Below are 24371 nucleotides of genomic sequence, written 5' to 3' on the forward strand. Positions count from 1 at the left end.
ACCCGAAAAAGGATTATTGAAAGATTTTTGATAGGTATTCATAACATTGGCTTGATCGTGCAAGACTTCCTTGAATGCGGGTATTGTGGGGCAATCAGTGGTGAGATGGCCAGGCATCTCACAAATCCTACAACACTCGCTGTTATGTTCTACGATCTTGACGGATTCAATCCTTCTAAGTTCAATTTCCTCTACCTTCCTAGTAAGGGCTGCCATTTTAGCCTGAATATCATCCTGAGTACTAAGGTTGTAAAGGCCCCCGTGTCCAACGCTAGTAGGCTTAGGTAAGAGTTTATTCACTCTATCCCCTATATCCCATAATTGTGCAGTCTCTGCGAGAGAATCTAAATAGTCCCATGCCTCATCGGGTTGCTTTTCCAAAAATAGACCATTGCACATAGTCTCTATAAATTATTTTAACTGTGGAGACAACCCTTCGTAAAAGAAACTAATGGTTCTCCATGTTTCAAACCCATGATGAGGACAAGAGAGAAGCAAATCTTTAAATCTCTCCCAGCATTCACAAAATGTTTCATGGTCTTTTTGTTGGAAATTACTAATGTGCCTTTTGAAAAAGTTAGTCCTTTGTGCAGGAAAGAATTTTTTCAGGAATTCTCTTTGCATATCATGCCATGTTCCTAGCGATCTAGGTCTCAAGGAGTTCAGCCATGTTTTGGCTTTATCCTTTAAGGAAAAAGAAAACAAGGTCAATTTAAGGACGTCTTCTGATACATTTGGCACTCTAAATGTGATGCTAATTTCCTCAAAATTCTTAAGGTGAAGATAAGGGTTCTCGGATTCCATTCCATGATACTTGGGCAGCAATTGAATTACTCCTGGTTTGATTTCAAAGTGTCCTACATTTTCAGGAATAATCATGCATGAAGGTTGACTAGTCCTAGTGGGATGTAAGTATTGTCGAAGTGTCATAACTGGAGGTCTACCTTCATCACCATGGTGACTTCCTACATCATCAGGAAAATTTGCCATCTCACAAGGTGTGAGATACTGCGAAGGAATTTCAAGGATGCGTCCTAAGGGATGATCTAAAGTTGTACGACTTAATCGACCGGTGTCGTCCCTATTCCAACCTAGCATACAAAATTTAATTAAATTTTTTTATGTTTTTTTTAAAAAATAAATATAAATATAAGTACTAACTAAAGATACCCTAAAACTACACCCTAAAACAAAAATCTATTCATAATCAAACATGCAACTAAACATTACACCTCAATTTCTAATGTTTTTCTTAAATTTCTAGACAGCTCCTAACTGGTTTGAAGAGGGCACCTAAGCCTCCAATCCGGTCTAATGAACCGAGTTGACCAGGTAAGCTCCCAGGTAAGTGGAGGGGTCACGATGCGTTCGCAAAGGTCCCACTTAAAACCCACTTGCCTCGAACAGATGAACTGTCTCCCTTATAGGGACAAAGCTTGCCTAGACATCAACTAAGCCACAGAACGAAATTGGTGCAACTTTCGGTGGTCTTCATCTTATTGAGCTCGAATGTCCTTAGGGGCCAACGTCTAGTTGATTTTAGTTAAGCTTAGGATATTTATGCAATGGGCTGATTTTTGGGCTAAGGACGAGTGATGAAATCCCGACCTTATCTTTTTAAATGGATTCAGCCCTTAGAATATTTTATGCTGATGCCTTATACTATATGCAACAATCAAGAGATTTTTTTTTTTAATGTTTTATGACATGACATTAAATTTCATTGAATAAGTGATCAAGCAAATTATTTATTTATTTTTTTTAAATTTTATGAGTTGAAGTTTGAAATTTGAATTCTGAAATTTGAAATTTGAAATTTTAGGTTTTTCTTTTTTTTTTAATTTTTTGAATAATCACCCTCGATCTTTTCTTAAAGTTTTTTTTCTTAAATTTTCAATTAGCAACAAGGGTTAATGAGATATGATAACAATAAAATTCTGATTCTAAAACAATTAAATGCAGAAAATTTAAAACAGAAAGCAGCAAGATTTCGTATTAATCTAATGGTCTTAAAAGTCTCAGAATATCAATCAGACCGTTCAGATGAACGAAACACAGGTCCTGCACCTGACGACCAAATTTGAGTTCAATCAGACGGTTAATTACTTTGATATCGAGTTTGATGCAGACTATGTAGGGAATAAAAAACAGCAGTAAAGAATTTTTTTTTTTTTGTTTTCGAAAGGAAAAGACTAACTACTAAAGTACTAATTAAATCTAAAATTATACTAATAAATCAGCCGTTCCCCGGCAACGGCGCCAAAAACTTGATGCAAAAATAAAATTGTTCTTCCAAGTGCAGGAGAATCGCACAAGTAGTAAAATCTCGGGAGTCCGAGGTCGAATCCTCAGGGAACGAAATATATTAGATTATTTAATATAATTTTAGATTAATTAATTCAATAAATTTGTGGATAAAGATGATGTTTTGTAATAGAAAATAAATCAGTAAACAAAGAATTGAAATTTGGATAGATTAAGATAGTGTAGGGATCTGGGATCCCCTTCGATGATATTATTTTCAACAATTAAATTCTGCGATTCTTGATTAAGGATCAATCGGATAGAATAGTTCTAATCATGGAGTATACAATTTGAAAATATGAATTCAAGATCTAAGCATTTATCGTGCCGATTACGTCTACGACAAATCAAACATCGAAATAATCCATGAATCAAGAAATATAAACCATAAAAGATCTATCTCATAAATAAACATGCAAGAATCAAAAACATATGAATAGATGTAAATCAAAGAGATCAATTGTTCAGAATTTACTTGAAAGAAAATAAGACATCAAAGGTTCCTCCATCACCCTTCACAAGATATCAGCCCTCCATTAAAATATTAGCCTCTCCCTCTTTTTTTTAATTTCTTTTCGGAAGAACAGGGCATGCCCTGTTTCTTCCTCTCTTTTTTTTTTCTTTCACAACGGCTGATGTTCTGTTTTTCGAATGGGAGAGAATGAGCTCCCCCCAGCCGAGCGGAAGCCTCATTTATACCCTTGCGATGGATCCCTGATCCCACGGGATACGTGGAGATGAGCGTGACATGGACAGCTGGGATGATGGGATGCACAGATGGATGAAGCGGAGACGAAGGTGGAACGTGATTACTGGGATTCGGAAGCTAGAAAATCGCTGGGAAGAGGCGGAAGACGCGTGCGTTCGTGAGGAGCTCGAACGTGGACGGCTGAAGATCTGGGGATGCTGGAATCTTGGATGCGATCTCAGATGGGGATTGCATGCTCTGGCTTGCGGGAGAAGCGGAAGAAAGGGGATCTGATAGGAGCTGGGATTCGGACGTTGGGATCACGGTCGCTGTGAAGCTCTGGGACGCGGACGATTGGGTGCTTGAGATGCTCACGAACGGCTGGGAGAAACAGATGCTGGCTCATGAATGCCACGGGATGCTAGCGATGTTGTTGGGAGGCGCCATGGGATTCGGATGATACGCACGGAACGACCACAGGGCACTAGGAGCTTTGGGATGCGGGCGTGGAGCTTGAACTGGGACGCGCTGGATCTGAGAAGGCTGATGTGGCTGGAACTCGGGAGAGCTGGCTCACGCGTGAGGCGGGCTAAAGAAGAGCTAGGATCTGTTCTGCAGCTGGGAAGAAATGAATTTGTATAAAATAATAATAAAAATTATAATAAGTGCTATGGATAAAATATTTAATCATGCAAATGTTAACACCTATCATTTATCATTATTTTGCTAGCATTAGGCTAAGTTAATTTGTACTTAGATCGCACTTTTGTGCTCTCATCACTAGCAATGGTGCTAATCAAAACGAGACAGTGATCTGAAGCAATTCGAGGAAGCTGATGAACCTAGTAAGTGAAAAAGTGTTAGATCCAGCTTGCCGTGGCCAGAGCCCTATCAATCCTCTCCCAAACTTTAGCACCGCTAGTCTGGTTGTTGCACTAGGTGAATCTCATCCCAGAGAAGCCAAGATCAATCAAACAATTAGCTCCAATAAAATCATGAAATTTCTTGATCTCAACTTTTTCAGTATAGGCTTTGCATCCTCTCTTCTCCTAGGGCCCATGGATCTAGTTAAAATTGTTAGCAACCATGGCTAGGATACCCTGCCTAATCAAGTTGGACACCTCAGCCACAACACTCTCCTTTGCCTATAGTGAGTGCTAGCACACACACACCTAACAAAACCTAAAAAGATTTATTAAGCTTTGAAATAACCACTAATACTTGTTGGGCATAGTTGTGGAAGATATCCATAGTAGCCGCACCATGCTTCCAAACAACAATAATCCCCTCCACTAATCCCTAGAATTCAATGGCATAGGAACCTCAAGATGCAGGGAACCATCATCGTTGTATCCGATGAAGACTTCTCACAGATAGTTGCATCTTAAACAACAAGCGGACCTCTGGGTCATATGATTGCAACAATATTCTAAATCAGGAGGCGAAGAAGGGCTTACTAGCCCTCCTACAATTCCAAACAAGAATCTTTATTCTAACACCTGGGACACTAGTGGAGCCTACTCCACTGCAGGCTGACCCTCAGCCATAGGTTCTTGCTCCTTAAGTTGGGCCAGCCCACAATTAGGTACCCTAGTCTGCTTGCCCAAATCTAATTTGCCTTCATCCTCATCACTGTCAACGCATGCTCCCTAGACTCACTAGAGAATAGTTGTTGTTGATGTCCTTAGATGGCCTCTTTGTTGCTTGTTGCCACCCTATAGATTGGCTCCTTAGGTCCTACCGACAACGGTGCCAACTCCTCCATCATTGTGCCCCCGTTCCCTTCATCAGATAGGGGGTGCATCCCCAGGGCTCTTGCCTCCCATTCAGTTGAAGCACTTCTCGGCATCTCCAGAAGGAGAACAGGTGCCATCGTGGTTGACTGCCTTGTCGTCGGGCCATTCCTCGACTTCAATGGTGAGAAGGGGACATGTTGGAGACCACTGCCCGGTCCTCACAGGAACTCGATCTGATTAAACCATTTAGCTCGGTTCCTTTGATTGCACCAAGTCCTTGAGGCATGTTGGGTCAATCACCATTGCATTAGTCGTAGGGCCCAAGCCTGCTGCATGATGGCCCGTGTCAGCACCCTCCCCAGTCATTGGGCTTCTAAGCCATTTGAGGTTAGTGCAGCCCATGCCTGCATTCGCCATAATCACGTCTGGACCACGTGGCTCTTCTTCTGGGCCGGCCCCATTAGCTTCATGCTCAGCTCCCTTAGTGGGTCAAAGCTGGACCTAGCATCGATTTCGGACTGAGTCAGATCTATCCCCTGCTGCTAGCTATCCTTAATCGCCCTGTTCTTTAGGGGTGATCAATGGCATGCAACTTTCATGGGTTTTTGCTGCTCGCCTGAGTCTGGTGGCGAATCGGATGAACTCGACCAATTCTGAAACGAGTTTGGCTAAGATGTGAAGGAACCCAACCCAGATGACTTCGATGTAGACTCGGACGTCTTCCTCACTCTTGGTGTCCCCTTTGCCGCCCTATGTGACCAGATCCTTGCTTTTGCAAGCTAGGGGCCAAAAATGAGCCATCGATCCTGCTCCTTCATGTTGGTATCATGTTCGCCACTATCCCTTAAGCTATCGCTCACCTCCACCAACATTGGTGCCGAGGAGCTGTTCTTATCTGTCAAATCTCCCACATCCATCAGCAGCTCCGATAACGGGAATTTGAGATCGTCATCGATATGCCCAATTTCTTCCCTTGATTTGGATCCCTAGCTTTAAGGGTTCAATAGCATCAATGGTCACCTCCACCATCGCATTGCCCAATTTCTTCAATTGATCGATGAAGCTGCCCATGGCTAGCAGTTGGCCGACGGTCGCAGCAATCTAAAGGATAGTCGCCTTGTCCTAGTATTCTAGGAAACGTTTCGGCAATCTCAACCACATCACCACTGACTTGACAACATTCCTTCCTAGGATAAAGTTAGCAACGCAAGGCTCCATCGCCATCAACTGGCTTGCAACCACCGAGGGGCCACCAAGAGAGCACTGTTCTGATCCTCCTCAAACTTGAATTGGATGATATGGTGGTCTTCAGTTAGGAGAAACATCTCCACCTTATATTGAAGTTTCCCATGCACCATCATCTCGTGGGCCACCCATTCAATTGGAATGTGCCAATCCAAGCTCCGAGAAATAACCACCACCTTTTACAAGATTGCTGTGCTTTCATGCTCCTTCGGCAACTCGAGGATCTTCATAAAATGTTTTCTAAGGTAGATCCAATGAGTTGTCCATCCCACCGACCTCGTTCCTGACTTTCCTTTTTAGTCCCTCATTCTTCATGCATGCACGAGGTGTTCGACCTCGAAGCTCATGCAAATTGATGCACTCGCTCGCCCAGACGGACATGAGGAATCAAACAATCTCTTAGGGCTCGTTTGGTTCGCGGGAAGCATTTTTCCTCTTAGAAATATGGTTTTTGGAAAGTAGATTCTTGTAAAGAGGATGCCTAGAAAAATACTTTTGGCATGTTTGGTTTACCATGGAAAAGTAACAGATTTTTAGAGTGCTTATGTTTGGTTGACCATCCACTTTTCAGAAAAAGTTATGCGTAATTCCTATTATATTCTTAATAAAAATTAGGTCTTTAATGTCTCTTTAATGCTGAAAGACCTTTTTGAAAAAAAAATAAAAATGGAGTGATTTCCGGCTCGCGGAAAAGTAACCTTTCCATGTTTTTAATGGAAAAGACTTTTCTATGAAATGTGGGAATTATATTTCTATTAAAATATATTTTTTTTATCTTTTTTTTGAAAATTTTAATCAAACAATAAGCATCTTATTATTTTTATGTTGACTATACTTTCCTCCATCCATTTTCCGCAAACCAAACGAGCCCCGGCTGTTTTTTTGGGTCGGTTAGCTACGAGCTATGATGAGCCCGATCAGGTCGATCGACCCGGAACCCGAGTTATAATCTATTGACAGCACAGATGGACCGGATCTGGTCGATCAACCCGATTCGAACCGGCTTCATAGTCGGTTATTAAATGGAATCCGTCTGCCTTTTTCCCAAGGCCGCTCGTCCGTGCCCCGAAAGATCCGCCATCTCTCTCCCGTCGACTGATTTTTTGTGTCCGCTTCCCCCATTTCCTCCCTCCCTTCCCTTCCCTGCGCGGAGCTCTCCTCGCCGCCGGAATCCGAGTCCCTATCATCACCGCCCTCTTCTTTGCCGATCGATCGTTGATCCGTGGCCATTATCGGCTGCTGGGGTGCGGAAGTCCTCCTCAGAGCTTGACAAATCGCTTCGATTCGATCCGATAGCGGTGGCCAGATGTTTGAGGCCCACGTAAGATTCTTGTCCTTCTTCTTGCTTCTGTTTTGGTCACTAAATTGGGATATTTTCGTAGATGAAAGCAGAAAGAGGAAATATTTTGTTTGTATCATGCTTCTATGAATTCTATGAATAAGTTTCCCCATTCAATGGACGATATGCTTCTTTTGAATTTCGGATGTTATATGCCATGTGTTGATGGGTATTTTGCTTAGACTTTGCGTTCGATTAGGGTCAGTCGCGTGCTTGCTTCAGGATAAACCTTCGTATCGGGATGTTGGTGATGATAGCCTAAGGAAGTAGTTTTAGATTTCTTCGCATTGCATAGAGAGCATAGAGTCTGCCCTACAGTTTATGCCTTTCTAGTGTGACTGGAAGCTTGTGGGGTTCAATCCTGTCTGCCGTGCGGTCTAGAGCAGATATTTCTTTTGATTAATTAAAATTACTGTTTGGAACATGGTTGCATACTCCAAATGAAGCATACAATATGTATCTTAACTGGTTAAAGCAGAGCTTGAGTGCGTGACAGTGTTGAACTCCATGATGTTAGCTAGGATCCTGAGATATGGCTATCAAAGAGGTCATTTAGAAGATGGCCAGATTGGGTCTGGAAGGGGGTGAATGCCAAAGCAATCCTACCTCCATGTTCTATGAGAATGCTCAGAAACAACGATCACATTGCCTTCATTAAGTCAGGAATTGTTGTCCCCAAAAACCTGAGTGGGTATGATAGTATGAATAAAAATAACACACAACTTGTATTAGGGAATTGATTGTGGAAAATAAGCCTAATCTAATTCCATTTCTCTAAAGGGGCCAATACATGGGTTATTAATATTTGTAGGGCTTAACATCTCCATCCTTACTAAAGAAGACCTCTAAATTATACCCCCTCATGATATTTTTGATTCGTGAGATCATCACAAATTAGTAGAAGACAGAGAGAAGAAAATATCAAGAAAGAAACAACCTCTTCATAAATCAATAATTTTGATTTGACAAAAATGGTAGATTTCATGGTCCTCTCTACTAGAGGTGCCTTATGTTCTTCCAATTATGGTCAAAGGAGAATCTAGAGAATTTCTTGGCATTTGGATTATGGCAAAACCAGCAGATCTGATTAATCTATACCAAAAATGCCTTATTATGATTTTATTTTCAAATTAATCATTGCCACATGATATGCAGATGTGGCATTTGTCTCTTTGAGCCTTTTGGGCCCCTTCTTAAGTACAGCTGATCTGTTGTTATTTAAGCATGGCCTCTTATGGTACACCTTAAGTGTTAACTATTATCTGTTATTTTCTGTTATAATGGCTGAAAAATGGTCGTTGTAACAACTAATATTTTGTTCCTGAATAAATCCAATCTAAGTTTGTGCAAATAGTAGTTTTTATTTGTGTTATTAATGGAAATTAATGGCTTTGAAGTGGGCCCATTATCTGGGGATATGGGTGCCATTGAAACCTTGAATTTAACATGTATTATTAAAAAAAGTGTTAGACACTCCATGCATAATAAATGTCTAACTTAAACTACTAGTTAATTTACTTTGTATCATAAACGCTCATAATTAAGTCATAACAAAAATTTAATTCATTTCCATAGGAATAGAAATGATTCCTTCCATCTAAAATGGAACCAAAATTACTTTCTTTAGAGGGAATGGTGATCCAGTGAATTGATATTCTGTTACTTGTTATGCAAACCAAAAGTTGGAAGGGCAAAAGTTGGAAATTGCATTCCTTCCAGCCCAAATTCCACATTTTTCTAGCTTAACTCCATGTCTTGGAGACTTATTTCCTATGGATCAAAATGATTATTAAATGAAAACTTTTTGGTAATGTAACAAAATTCTCTTTTGAAGCTAGTGTTTTTAACTATACGGACTGCTGGAATTAGTCTACATGTATTTCAAGATCTCTGGTACTTGGTGAATGGCTTGAGTTTCTGAACTAGTGTGGCCTACACAGTGTTTCAGCATGAAGCTCAACTAATTTAATTATGCCTTGGAACATTATATAACCCAGATAAGTTCTAAGTAGAATATAGGTTCTTGGATGATCTTATTTAGAGTTGACATACACCTTAGTTGCTTTTGTAGTGTGGTGGCCTTTGTGCCTAGGCAGGACTCCTTAACCAAATAAGTGGTGTAAAACAATTTTGGTACATGCACATGGATGTCACAATATTTTAAAGTTCATTTTAATCATGTTGGAGGTCATTATTAGACTAGCTTCTTTCAACAGTATCCCCTATTCTAGCATCATGCATATCATTATTGAATGTTAAAACAGCCAGTGTGAGTGGTTGCTTAAGATATCAACCATGTGTGTGTTCTTAGATCTTCAACATAATTTGATTTTGCATTTGGAGAAGAAAAATTACAACAAAGTTTTGCTTTTCTCTGAATGTCTGGTACATGAGTTGGTTGTCATAGATGCAATATATATATATATATATATATATATATATATATATATATATATATATTTGCAACTGATTTCTCTCTCTTCTTCTTCCCTCTTTTGTTTCTCCCTCTCTTTCTATCTATTACAATTGACTAGTTTACTGTTTATGGCATTGAAACTTCGCGTGGTTTCAATATTCTGTTTATATGCTGTTAGATGTGGTGAAGATAATATTATAGTGCCTTTTGTTGGTGAAATTTGATGCTTGACATCTCTCTCATGATAGGTCTTGTATTTGCTTCGAAAATATTTGGGAGAATATGTTGAAGGACTTTCAATTGAAGCGCTTAGAATAAGTGTATGGAAAGGTCTGTACATTATTTATTACAGTAGTTGCTTCACTTTTCTTTTCTCCCTATGCATCTTTCTGGTTATATGCAACATCGATGTTGTTTTATATATGTGGATGCTCTGTGTCATCCCAAACATGTTAACCTGCAGACTGTATGCCACCTTTTATCCTAATTCCTGTATATGAACCTCTATTTGTATTTTGTTCTTTTGCATATTTTTAAAATTTAATCTTTCTACTCTTTATCCTTTTTTTATAAAATACAAATGCTTCTGTCTTCATAACTCCAGTGAGATAAACAAACATTGAAAGGCCTTTGGTTTGATGTTCATTTCACATTGCTGATCAGTGGTTCTTTTTTTACCCCTGCTTGCAAAGTGGATATTATATCTTGAAGAACATGGAACTATTTTCAAGGCCAAAAGGATCTTTTGCATATTTCATAACCTTTGGGTTTTACGAGTCAGACATGATCCTATTGCATCTATAATGTAAAGGGATGATAATTTTTAAATTAGTTAACTTCAAACTCTTAGGTCATTGAAGTTGCCATTGTGATGTTTGGTCTGATTGGTGGGTAGTGGGTATGGCGACGTAGATTTCATTTCTTGCTTCTTTTACCTTGTGTACTAGTTATTAGAGTAGTCTTTTAAAATTTATTTGTTTGGCTAGAATGGTGTCTCTTAAAGTGGTATATATATCATGCTTGAGACCATACTTGTTCGAATCATGAGTTATAATGATTATAATTAATCAAAAGTAACATGAAAGTTTAATAAGCCTCAAAAACAAAGCCCATCGAATTGGTATCGGGACTCATATCGGTCGGTGGGCAGGTTGGTAACCGATAGTGTACTTTTGATTAATTATAATGATTATAATTAATCAAAAGTAACATGAAAGTTTAATAAGCCTCAAAAACAAAGCCCACCGAATCGGTATCGGGACTCATATCGGTCGGTGGGCAGGTTGGTAACCGGTAGTGTACCGACACATGATATGCTTGGACATGTCAGTTTCGAACCGGCACACCCTTTTTTTTGAGTTTTTCAAGTTTAATTAATTGGTAATTAATCTTTTTCAACTTTTTCAATAATTTTAAGTCTAATTTGATATTTTTTTAATTTTTTTTTGATATTTCTATAATTTCGGTTTAACCTAAATGATGCATCTTGTTGTTTTAAAGTGATACAAAACATAAAATAATTAGTGAGGTGTTGCATGCTGCAAGCATGAAATATCCTAAAATCAACTAGTGTGGTGAAAAATATAAAATAATACAATTAATTATATATATTTAAAATACAACATACATACTGATATCTAAAATTTCGTCGAGTGGCGATGCCTTTCGTAGATATCTGAATTATTAGTATAGTCAGAAGGCAGATCGGCCCACTCCTCTAACCAAGGGGTGTAGTCTTGTATGTTTATCCTATAAGGAACGCGCTCCTAGTCTCTGAATCTGAGTAAACTTGCCCCTAAATACGCTTCTGATTTTATTTTTTTTTGATTTTTTTGATTTTTGATTTTTTGATTTTTTAATCTAAAAGTATATTTTTAATTTTTAAAAATTATATATAATCGAAAAATTAAAAAAGATCATTCATAAATCTAAACCATATTATAAAATCAAGTCCAAATCAAAAATTTTAGTATGATTTTTTCTTATTTTGTAAATTTCGAGCTATTTTTGGAGCTTAGAAAGAAGAGAGAATGAGATAGTAGGGATGAAGCACACCTTATTTAAGCTTGAATTTTTCTTCAGTCGCGTTGAATCGGTGTGATTTTGCAAATTGGAGGGAAGAAAGAGCCGAGAGACATTTAGAGTTATAGAGAAGAAATGTTGAAAAGGCCTCGGTTCTTTCCAACATCTTCTTTTAATACAAAGAAAAGGAGAGGGGCTCGATTCCAAATTGGGGCGACTCGGTGCGAACCAGACGGTTCGCATCGAGTTCGAATGGAATCAGTTGGTTCTAAACGGTACCGGCCGGTTCCGATCGGTTCAACCAGTTCGGTCTAGTTTCGGCCCTTTGTGGCCGGTTTGAGACCTGTTCCTGTCGGTTCGGGGCCGGTTCCGATTTTAATACTTGAACCGACTCGGTTCTCCATCAGGTCAGTTTGTTACGGGCCTAACCAGGTGGTTGGTCTGGTTCGGCCAATCTTACTTAAAAGAAACACTTATGATCGAAAAAAGCATCGCTACAAATGTACTATAATCCATAACTCTCAAATAAAATCTACTTAGAAACATAAGATGTCCTTTTTGTACACTATATTTTGAAGGGCACCATGATTTGTAGTACTACTGCATATTGGTCCGCACCAGGTGTATCTACTCATGTCGGTAGCAAACGAAATACATCGAATAGTTTGAAAAAGACATGAATCAAAATACTTGGTTTGCCTCTTGTATCGACTGTCAATACCAAGAACTGGACCCTACCAACACTATACCAGTTGGGTATGGGGATGGATACTACAACTGGCATCGTGAACCTTAAATGGCACTAACAAAACATTGAAAAATTGTTTTTTTGATGCCTCTTCAAAAATCACTTGATCCAAAGATTACTCCAAAATGTACAGCCTTTTGTTTTAATTGGTCCGATATATGTTTCACCACTCGCTTTGAGAAGAGCACAAAATAACTGGATTGAGCTACATAGTTCAATAAGTAAACCTTTTTACCGTGGTCAAAGAATTTAATGTCCACTAAAAAAAAGAAATGACTTTAAAAGAAACACATGGTCAAGTTATCACTGGAAAGCTTGAGTACAAGCTCATCGAAAAACCATTTCACAATATGAAATATGATGTTATAAAGAATTGAAGGACGAGATTAGCAAAGGGTCCAAAGAATGTACAAGATTGTAAGTCGAATAATTTCTCCTAATCAAATATGGAAAGCATAATTTTACATTTCATAAAAGACTCATATTTTATGTAGTTTTGTATTCTCTTATAAAAGTGTATGTATAGCCTCGTGTCCTTATAAATGCTCAACATTGATGTATAAATGGCCACATATATCCTCACTACTAAACTGGATGAGGTCACATAAGCCTCATTGCTAATCCAAGTGAGGCTACATTAATGCTTATTTCTATAAAAGAGAGGGCACATAAATCTTCGAGGTGCACAAATACCACTTGGTCAATCATTCTCAACATTGATGTATAAATGGCTTCATATATCCTCACTACTGAACTGGATGCTAATGTAAGTGAGGCTACATTGATGCTTATTGCTATGATAGAGAAGCCACATAAATCCATGAGGTCCACAAAGACCACTTAATTAAGCATTCATATCTTTCCTTGTTGATAGTTTGATTGAGGCTTGATATACTATGTAGCTAGAGATCCATAGAAATCCTTACCAAGAGTTTGAATAAGGCTGAATATATCACCTAGCTAGAGGTCCAAATACATCATGCAGGCGTGTTACATAGACATTTGATTGTGGAAGTATTGCTTGGTCCTTAAAGTTTGTAGCCAATTTTTGATTGTGGTTGTCAAATAGCTTAGGTGAACAAGTTTAGTAGACCGACATATTGCCTATGTGGTTTTCTAGGGTATACAATTACTACAGCAATGGAGGGTGGACTTAGACAAACTCATTTAATCATTAATTGATTCCATGGCTCGCCATATTGAGCTATTCCACTCGTTATTGGCATATTGTACCGTACTAGTAGCAAATCGATACTCAGTACCTGGTGGGGGAAGGGGGGTTGCATTACCAAGTGCTGGTATCACAAATTGACCCGTGCCAATATTGACTATTATGGCAACAGTACGGGTATCGAACCAATAATGCTAACCATAGTTGGTTCATGTATGTTATATAACCAGATTTTTGAACTATTTCAAGTTTCAACTTAACATTTTAACATAAGTTATAAACTATGCATATAAACAATTAGAAAAAGAGAAAATATATTATTAGCTTGTTAAATTTATATTAAACTCATAAATCAATATAGCGGAAGCAACCTATTTGAGCTACTTAATTTATATGGTGATTTTTGCTTGCTTAATTGAATGAAAGTTGGAGAAACCTATTTGAGCTATGGTATACACTGGATGGACCCTGCTATATGCTCATATGTCACTGAAGTATTATATGATGCACCTATCATGTTTCTTGTTGCTGCTTCTAATGCCGAACTAGAACAGTATACTATCTTTCATCTTTACTTAATGGCTGTTAATAGAGTAAAATATAAAAATGTTATTCTAGTGTATATAACCACTTTTTTGAAAAAAAATTAAAGCAGTTTCCTATTAACTTGGTCATTTCATTTCATGTTATAATTTTCTTATTAAACTTTTTCTCATAAAAAAGGTGATGTTGTTCTAAAAGACTTGAAGTTGAAAGCTGAAGCACTGAATTCTTTGAAGCTTCCCGTCACAGTCAAAGCTGGCTTTGTTGGGACTATAACCTTAAAGGTACTTTAATAATTGCATGTTCTTTCTATCTTATGCATGCCCTGAAATTCATAACCCACATGCATGAAATATTTTTTTGATTTGCGATTTCATTAAATTGTTATGAGATGGCTGTTTGTTCATGAAATTTTGCATAATTGCAGTCCTAAGTAAGTTGCATTAATCTATCAGTCAAAGCTAGAAGCTAAAGGGTCTGTTTGGCATCCTCTCTGATTCTATTTTTCGGTTTTTTTAATAAAAATAGAAAACTGAGAAAAAGGTGAAAGCTGGCTAATAGTTTTTTAAAGAGCTTTCTCTGTTTTTTCTAGGTCTGTCTTTTCTAGTGCAATTGGGGCTCATGCTAGATTGGTTCATTCAATGTCCCTCTCTTTCCCACCTCCATCCATTCCTCTTTCCCACTCTGTACTTTTTTTCCAGCCCCCTTGCTGAATGACATTTTTATAGTATGCATTATTAGAATGTTGTTACTTTTTTATAACATTTTCAGTGAATCATTGTTTTTATGAACCATACGTATGTATGAAATTTATATGTGTAACATGTAAATTATGGGTTTAGTAGATGAATAAGGTCAATAAAATGGCTAAGAAAACACATTCCCACACGAGTTTTTATTTTTCTGGTTGTCAAGTATGTTTTTCTATTTTTTAATTATGTAAACAAAAACAACAAAAACTATAAAATAGATTTCTGATATCAGAAAATGGCTGTCTTCTCTTTTCTTGCTTGTGGTTTTCTAGGGTCGAGTTTTGCAAGCCTGTACCTGGGGTTCACTCTTTCACTACAGAAGCTTCTAAAACACTTCAAATACTTCTCCAACACTGGGATTTGTTTTTCTAGGCTTTTCCGTGCTTCTCTAACCTTTCAAACTCATTGAGCTCTCTACAAAACTCAACTTTCCTATTTCTAAGACAAGTCAAACTGTTAGTACTTATAATCAAAAGTTTGGCAATCATCAAAATTAAACCTTTGGGTCAACATATATTTTTGTTAACATTTTTAGTTTACTCGAGGTTGGAGATATTACAAAGTATAAGTGGATAACTAGGGGACTTGTGGTTTAGAACAAGGTTCTTTTGGTGAAAAAGGTTGATTGGTGGGATTAAAAGGGAGTATTTCTCAACCTTAAAACTCCTAGTTTTTAATATGGTGTAGATTTCTCGATGCCACTTGGTGTTCTTTTTGGCCAAGGTTATCACATATGAGCTTCGGCATTTGGTTCATATATGGATGTAATAGCCTTTCCATTTTGCTAACATGTTTTTGTGACCAGCATATTGCGATATAAGTTGCTATAGTAGCTCACGTCCATTGTAACTGGTGTTCTAGAAGTTTTGCTTTGCCGCTTAGCTATCTGCCTTAAGCATGGTGACATTACGACTGCCTCACCTAGGTCTAGTGGCTTTTCAAAGCTGTCTAAACACAATATGAATGCCACATAGCCTACTAGGCCTAAAACAACTGCCTAGGAATATTGTGACTTAGTGAATTGGGCATGATTAGGTGTGATCAATCAGGTTGAATATCCATTAATTTGTTTCCTGAATGCCCTAGACTAGAAGCTCATTAAGACTTGTATCCTAATGCAAAGGTGGATATAGAGAAGAATAGGGTCATGTGGCAGCTGTGGTGGCAGGACCAAGGGGTGCTGGCAGTAGAGGGCAGCCAGCCCTGGATTGGGAAGTTCTTAAATTTTTGGGTTTTTTCTTCCCTCTTTATTGGCAATCACTGCTGTGAGCAGAGATTGTTGCTTCAGCCATTATGGGTGGCATCTGCTGTTATTGAAGTTGCTGCTGTGGTTGATGTTAGGCTTCCAGATATGGGCTCAAGGCTGCCTTGTAGTGGCAATAATTAGGACTTAGGAGGGTTTTCATACTGTTAATTTTGAAGCATTGTTGTTTTCTGCATTTTTGTTGCTCTTTACCATATGGGGGCAGAGCAATGTTTCCTAAATATGGTAGCAAATTTAATTATTGTTGCTGCTACATCCAGTGGTGGCATGTTAGTAACAATGGTAGTGGCAGGGCTGACAATACTTTCTTTTGCTGCATTATATGCACTGTATGCATGGCGACAAACAAACAAGGATTTGAACATGGTGCAAGAAATCCTTGTTAGATTTTTATTTTATTTTTGTTGTTGGTAGAGTTGCCTTAACTCTAGGCACTTTCCTAGGTGCCCATCTAGTGGCTAGACTCTAATTGGCTCTTGGCTGGCCATCTACTTCCTATAAGCTTTTAGAACATTGATTGTAATCATTATCAGTAATCCTTGAAACCTAATTGTTTTTATTGCAAGCTTTTCCAACATCTTGATTCACAACTTAAACCTATGTAACTTCTAGTCTTCCCCTCTTCTTTCCTAGCCTGTCTACATAAATTGAAGCATCTCATAGATCTTTGTGATGTACAACCATACTGTCTAATTAAGTTCATCATTTTTTCTTAATACGGGGGGAAACATAGCAAATATTGATAGGAGTGATAAGGAAAAGAATATACTGCGATATGGAGCAATAAATAGTTTTGGACACAGCTCTTATGCCTGTTCACAGTGGAGGGGGAACCTAGCTGAGTTTGAAGAAGTACAGGAGACTCCAGAACCTATTTATGATGAATATATTGATGAGAGTGAATAAGTTGATGTCTATCCAGTTCAAGGAAAGCCTTTGGTGATTTGAAGGGTGATGACAGTGACAATCAAAGGAGAACATTAGGGGCAATGTAGCATTTTCAGGACACATGTTCTTTGTGGTGGCAAGGTGTGTGATCTAATTATAGATGGGGGGAGCATGGAGAATATTATTTCAAAAGATGCAGTGGGAAAACTGAAATTTCCTACTGAGAAGCATGCTCGTCCCTACAAAATTAAGTGGCTTAAAAAGGGAAATGAGATACCAGTTGCATCTCGATGCTTGGTCAAATTTACAATGGGTGGTGAACTGGATGATGAAGCTTTGTGTGATTTTGTTCCAATGGATGCTGGTCATATTCTTTTGGACAGACCATGGTTATATGATCATGACATGGATCATCGTACTAAGCCTAATACTTGTTCATTTTATAGAGGTAATACGAAGTGTACCTTGCATCCTTTTAAGGAAGAAGTTAAAGAAGAAGCTGCTAGTTCTTCCACAAGCAACAAGGTTGATGGATTGTTATCCGTTGAAAAATTTGAAGTTGTGAGCAGAGAAATAGGAGTTATGTATGCTTTGGTTAGCAAACTAGTAAAGGATGACCAGATTGGAGAATCACATGAAGATCTTGTTGAAATTCAGCAATTATTAAAAGAGTTTGAGGAGCTGGTTAGTGATGATTTGCCACAGGAATTACCGTCCATGAAGAGCATCCAACATGCCATTTATTTGGCTCCAGGAGCATCTTTGCCAAATCTACCAACTTATCGAATGTCATCTTTGCAACGAGCTGAGATGCAAAGACAAGTTGACGAGTTCTTGGTAAAGGGTTGGTGCTAAGGATTACCAAACCGGTATCGGCTACCATTTCGGTCGGCGCCCAGTCCGGTCGGCGCCCAGTCCGGTTTGGTACCGATTTGGACCGAACCGAACCGAACCGGTTGGCCTAGTTCGGCAATTCTTGGTCCCTATTTTTTAATTTTTTGGGAGTTCTCTTTTTATTTTTTTATAAATTTAAGTATAATTTAATGTTTTATTAATGTTTTCTGATGTTTCTATGATCTCGGTTTAAGCTAGATGATGCATCTTATTGATTTTAAAATGATACAAATCATAAAATGAATAATATAAAATACTTTCAAATCAAGATACAATCAATTTTATACTTTTAAAGCATTGTCGGATATCTAAAATCGGGTCTAGTGCGATGCCTCTTGTAGATTGGATCATCAGCATAACAAAGAGGTAGATCAACCCACCCCTCTAACTAAGCGACGTTGTAGTCTTGTATGCTCAATCCATAAGGAACGCGTGCCGGGTTACAAGAACTTTCGGATCTCTTGCTGAAGCTTTAGCTCCGAGAGGTGTTCTCTGACTGATAATACCGCTGTGAAGGAGCTCATCCGAATATGCTAGCAGCAAAATTCGACCCGTGAGATGCTTCGAGCTGCGTAGGATAGTAGCCGCCAGAAGATGCCTCAGATGCACCATATCTATATCCGTATCCATATGGGTCATAGATTGTGGCTGCGGATAATAGGATATAATATACGACTCCAAACCTAATATATCTATGGATTCTACTCTACGTGCGAGGTCTTCTGCAATTGCATCATATCCTGAATGACCTCGAAAAGTCCGTTTCTTATATGTAATTGTATCCTTGCGGGCTCTACCAGATCGTGTATCGTGGTTCTAATTCTGTGTAGCATGCAGTGTATTAAAGATCAGTCTCTGGCTGTGTCTCATAAGCAGTGGTCTTCTGTCCACTTTCTCTATAGCTAGCAGATCCATGACCACTAGAACCGTCATTATTGCTGCTCTCGGACTTCTCGATACTCTCCATTGGTGCTTTTTATTTTTCTTTTTTAGTTTGCTAGGCAGCTGCCTTCTTATTCTTCATACCCCTTTCTATCTGGCTATGTCGCCCTTCTGACCAAGTCGACCAGGTACCGTAGTGTCTTCATTTGAGCATCTCTTGATCATCTCTTTGAGAGGATATCTCAAACGAGAAAAAAAGTAGGTGACTGGCTCTCTTATGGCTGCGGCTGATTAGTTGTGGGAAGACATGAAATATTGTTTTCAGTCTATTGCTCTGCATTGACTCTAGCCTTGTTGGCTATGAAGCTGGCTGGTCATGGAGGCGATCTTGGCTCGTCAAGCTTTGGCTTCTGCTGCTGGCTCACAAGCTAGCCGATCATAGGATCATCGTCAACATTGACGAAAGCCCTATGGATAAGATCTGCATACTTGAGCTCCACTTTCTTTTGAAAGCCCAAAGCTGTGGCTGCCCTCTCTAAATAATTTGATCTACAAAAAAGAACTGGGTTGTACTATATTAATAATAGAAGATATCGGTATACTTACATATGCCACTAAAGTTTTGTTATCTCTTCTAGATATAAGGCCGCAATTTCTGGATTAGACTCTATCTTGTAAATGACATTACGCAGAGCCGCCAGAAGTTCGTCATCCATACCAATTTCAGGTACGTTGTACTGAAATCGGAGGTTCAGATAGTATGCTACACATAGAGCAGATGGTCTTAGTAAAATTATACAAATACAGGAGCAGTCTAATTTTCAATATTCTTGCTTACTGCTAGATGCAAGTCTCTACCCATTTGATTGTTCTACCGCCGCTTAATGATGTCGATATACTTCTGGGCATGGGCTAGATTTTCCTCCATGATTTGAGCCTTTGTCCTCTCCATCATGTGATATAGGAAGCCCATCTAGGGGTATCTCTCGCTATCCACGGCCCGCAGTACTTCATATAATAGTTTGATAGCTTTCACTATCGCAGTGGCCCACTGCCAGAATGTTTGTCTTGTCATCAAGTTTTCGATCCTGCTCTTTTTGGGACCGTGCTAGGCATATTTAATTTTCTGGCAGTCGGCACTGACAAACATCTGATGTAGGATTGCTTTCTTATCGAGAAGGCTATCAAGTACAATATAGTTGGTAGCAAACCGTGTGACTCCTGATCTCAAAATCTCTTCCAATGCAAACCTCCTCATCAGTGAAAGGACTTAGGTATGGTTATAAATATATATGGTGATGCTTTGGGCTGTCTCCATCGTATGCTGCACCCTACGGATTTTTGCAATGTCTATCAACATGAGGTCGATACAATATGCAATACATGGAGTCTAGAAAATATGTGGCTGCCGCTCCATCAAGATCCTTCCGGCGGCCTTATATTGTGGCTCATTATCAATGATGACCTGCACGACATTCTCTTCTCCTACCTGATCAATTACCTCCTCCATAAGTTTGAGGATGTACATGGAGTTATGCACCTGATCCGAAGCATCAACCGACTTATGAAAGAAAGTCTTCGTATCATAGTATGCTAGAAAGTTGATGCTCCACCTGGTAGGACTGGTCCAAGCATCACACATCATGATCAGTCCATATGTGGGCCACTTGCTCTTATAGAGGGCAATCCATTTCTTTAGCTTCTTATTGCTGTCAAGAAGCTCACCATAGATATCCTTCGGGCTTGGAGGATCTACACCGAGACTGGCAGCTTTTATGGAGAAAATGACAAATATGTAGTACGTATTGTCTGCTATATTCGTTGTAATATGGCTGAAGTGGAATCAGAATCCAATAGCTCGCCACATATTTTTATTCTTATCCCTTTTCAGCATGGAGTCAACTCTCTGTTGCTTCGATTCTCTGCTAGAGAAGGCATACGTATCTAAATCATGGATTGCCTCTCCTGGTGGTGGGCGCTCTTCCCCGCACGCGGCCGCACGGGAAAGCCGCGCTTGGGCCAGTGCGAACCGGCCTAGTTCACACCGGTACACAGCACAAAATAGCCGAATCATACCGATAGGGGCTGGTACCGGTACAATATGTGCTGAACCGGCCGGTTCGGGCTGGTTTAACAGACCTTGCCTGTAATATTGTTCCACATTGCCAAATACTAGTGAATTTTGTGGCTGTTTAATAACAGTCATTTTTTGTGTTGATATTTTTATAGTAAGTAATTCATGTTTGTTTGAGTGTCTGTAACACTTTAGTCATATGTATTTTTCAGTTGTATCTAAACCAAAGTTCGCCGTACTGGTACTGAACCCCGTATTGGTACCACACTATCATAGTATCGGTACGGTATGGTACGCGGTATGTCTGGGTATCGAGTGTCGGTACGCCACCAGCACTGGTACCAGTACGCCCGGTACCATATCTTCTTGTTGCCCATTATGATGGATCTCTAATTGTTTGAAAATAACATTATTTAATTGACGAAATAATGTTTTTGGTTTGAGTGCACATATTATTACATTTGCAATTTTTTCTTGGTCTTTCTAATGCTGATGTTATTTGCTTTTATGCACTTTAGTAGTTATCTTTGCATGCTTGAAAATATTCAGTTTATTTCAGATTACCGGATTTCAATTCTAAAATTTTGCATGTAGGTTCCCTGGAAAAGCCTTGGCAAAGAACCCGTGGTGGTTCTTATTGACCGTGTCTTCGTTCTTGCTCACCCTGCTCCTGATCGACAAAGTCTCAAGGCAGGACTTCCGAAGTCTTTTATCCGATATAAGATGAAATATATTTATTTTTATCTATTATGTAATAGCCATATATTACAATATATGAACTTAAGTTATTATCTTTTTCTAGGAGGAAGACAGAGAAAAACTCTTTCAAGCCAAACTCCAACAAATCGAGGTATGTAGTATTCTTTTATCAACAAGGCTTAAACTTTAAAGTACTGGTAGTAATACCAGTATCAGCGTTTTGCTGGTTCAGTATGGATGGATCAGATGGTGGGGTAGTATACTGACATCTCAGTGGAGACCGATATGCATTGGTTCTTCAAATCCTTGCTTATGGATATCTTATTTGTTCATCTTTTTGTTTCCTAATACAGTCAATTTTGTATCATCAAAAAAAGTCTTCCTGTATTTACCTTGTTTTTTATAAAACTATGTTTTTCCTATTTGGTAATGTGTCTATAACTTTTTCCAAGAATTTATGTTAATTTAGTAGTTCCTTAGGTATTATGGGTGTATGTTTCCAAGTTCAATGGGTTTTCTGTTATTTGTCTTCCTCCTGATTCTTTTTCCATACATAATGACCATTTGACATATTTGCTATATTTAAAGGATTTGTATTGAATAGCATTTTTTTTGTTATTTAATTTTAAGATATGAACTTGTAGTCATGATATAGTTATTTATCAAGGAAGAGAGATATGGGTTCTTTGGATATTGCTATGATCAACAATTATTGTGTTTGGAGGGTGGCTTCACGATTTTAATAATAAAATAAGGAATGGTCAAATTTCTAAGGAGGGATGGAGCCAATTTTGAATTTCCGTAATAATGTCAACCAAATAGTATCTGATTATAGATTTTTTTTTTCTTTTCTTTTGTGACTGTCTGATCATGTATTTAGCAATCATAGAGAGCAAGGTATGTCATACTGGCCCGAACTGGATGCTACGGGGCATGCTGTTCCGTACCGGTATCCGGTATAGATGGCGTACCGACACTCAGTATGCCAAAAAAATCTTTCCGTACCATACCGACACTGTGTTAGTGGCACCAGTACGGGTCTGGTACTGAGATGACGAACCTTGATAGAGTGCACTCTCTTTTATATCTCTCCAATGTTTCAAGTATCAATAACTGGGCCTTGTACTGTTACCTTATCGTATGGTACAGTGTACCCTCATATTGACACATGGTGCATTGTTGGAGTTGGGATAACATTTTGTACGATGTGTCGGTATGGGGTGTACCCCAAGTCCCCTTATCCATAATGGTGGCTTCTGGACTGGTATGGTTCAACCTATACCACTCGCAATGTTTTGGTACTTGAAGAGCTCGATGTTTTTTTGTATTCGTATTTTTACTTTTGTCCATTGATATATGGAGATTTTAATGCTTGAACACTTCTTTAGTCACGTGTAGTGGTTATGCTTGTGAAATTTTCTTCTTGGGCTAATACTGATAATTTTATATGATGACTATTATTATTACAAATAGAACCTTACAAAGTGCTTGGGTTGATCATTTGGTTTGTTTTTGTTAGTGAAGCAAAGCTTATGAGCCACTTCCTTGGTTATTGTAATTTAGTTTGTAGCTACTTTCTAAGATATTTGATGGCTTTTTTTTTGTTTTTGCTCAATGTTAGATATGTTTAATTATTGGAAGGATCAGTATTTGGCTTATTAGTTCTAGAAAACTTCTACTTAGGATAGCGTGTCTGCTTTGAAACTACACTGTGCCTGCTTTGCAAATGTTTCGTTATTGTTTTTTTTTTCTTTTTTTGAGAGACTCACTTCCCTGAGCCTGCACCCAAAACCTCTCCCTCACCTGCTCCGGCTTATGGTAACTAAGTTCAAACTATCCTCCTCATGATAGGAGAAATGTCAGCATTTGGTACATTTTCCAAGTAAACTGAAGCAATAGCTCAAATGTTCCCGAACAGACCTGGTGAAAGTGGGGAAAGAAAGTGAAACCATTATAAATATGCTTTCCGAATATCCTCCCTATGGTACGAATTGTCAACAATACATTGTCCAAGTGACACTGAAATAAGAGCTGGAATCTTCCTTAATAACACTACTAAAGGGAAGGGAAAAAGAGTGAACTTACACATCCATAGGTCAAGGTAAATGCTCGATATGATTGATCAGTTTGTAGATATCTTGCAAGAAAATAATGTAGTCTTGAAAATTCTTAGCTGGACTCCATCTTTGAGAGGATCATCCTTGTTCCTAAGACATGAGGTTTTGGGTACCTTGATTTCTTACTATTAGGTCAAACTCGAATATCATATAGGCAGTTTTATTTTTCTCTACTAATTGGTATTTGTCGAGATATATGTAACATAGCATGTATATTGTTATATGATAGTATTTTATGTGTTCTGTTGTTGCTCTAAATAATAGATTATTGCATTATTTCCATAAACTCTTGCTCATGAGTTTTGTAATATTAGAGCAAAAGCCTATCATTCCTGACATGTTCAGTCATTACGGAATCTCATCTTGTGCAGTATAGCCATTTATTGGTGATTGATTTTGTTGGATTCGTCCTCTGGTCCCTCCTTTTGTTTCTTGTACCTCCATGCAATATCATCTTACGGTATTGTAATCTAGCGAGCGACCTCTCACCTTTCACTGACTTTTAATTTTGATAGTGCACCATCTGGACCAAACTGCTTATATGCCATTATTTTTTGAAATTCAAGTTTTCTTTTTACTGACTAGAAAG

General features: G+C 38.5%; 1 protein-coding gene and 1 pseudogene across 3 annotated transcripts in view; both read left to right on the forward strand.

The window, feature by feature from the left end:
- Positions 1 to 469: 469 nt before the first annotated feature.
- On the forward strand, positions 470 to 567 carry LOC120112270 (annotated as a pseudogene).
- Positions 568 to 7026: 6459 nt separating this feature from the next.
- Positions 7027 to 24371, forward strand: part of LOC103722332 — a 148533-nt gene continuing 131188 nt past the window's right edge. For all 3 annotated transcript variants that reach the window (XR_005513724.1, XM_039131054.1, XM_039131055.1), the window contains exons 1-5: positions 7027 to 7294; positions 9977 to 10058; positions 14393 to 14496; positions 21561 to 21656; positions 21769 to 21816. Coding sequence is in view for 2 of the 3 variants with exons in the window: in XM_039131054.1 (XP_038986982.1) it covers positions 7280 to 7294; positions 9977 to 10058; positions 14393 to 14496; positions 21561 to 21656; positions 21769 to 21816 (345 nt within the window). In the remaining variant the exon portion in view is untranslated. The remainder of the gene's footprint in view (positions 7295 to 9976; positions 10059 to 14392; positions 14497 to 21560; positions 21657 to 21768; positions 21817 to 24371) is intronic.

The sequence above is a fragment of the Phoenix dactylifera genome, chromosome 10 (assembly GCF_009389715.1).
Source record: "Phoenix dactylifera cultivar Barhee BC4 chromosome 10, palm_55x_up_171113_PBpolish2nd_filt_p, whole genome shotgun sequence".
NCBI classification, from domain to species: domain Eukaryota; kingdom Viridiplantae; phylum Streptophyta; class Magnoliopsida; order Arecales; family Arecaceae; genus Phoenix; species Phoenix dactylifera.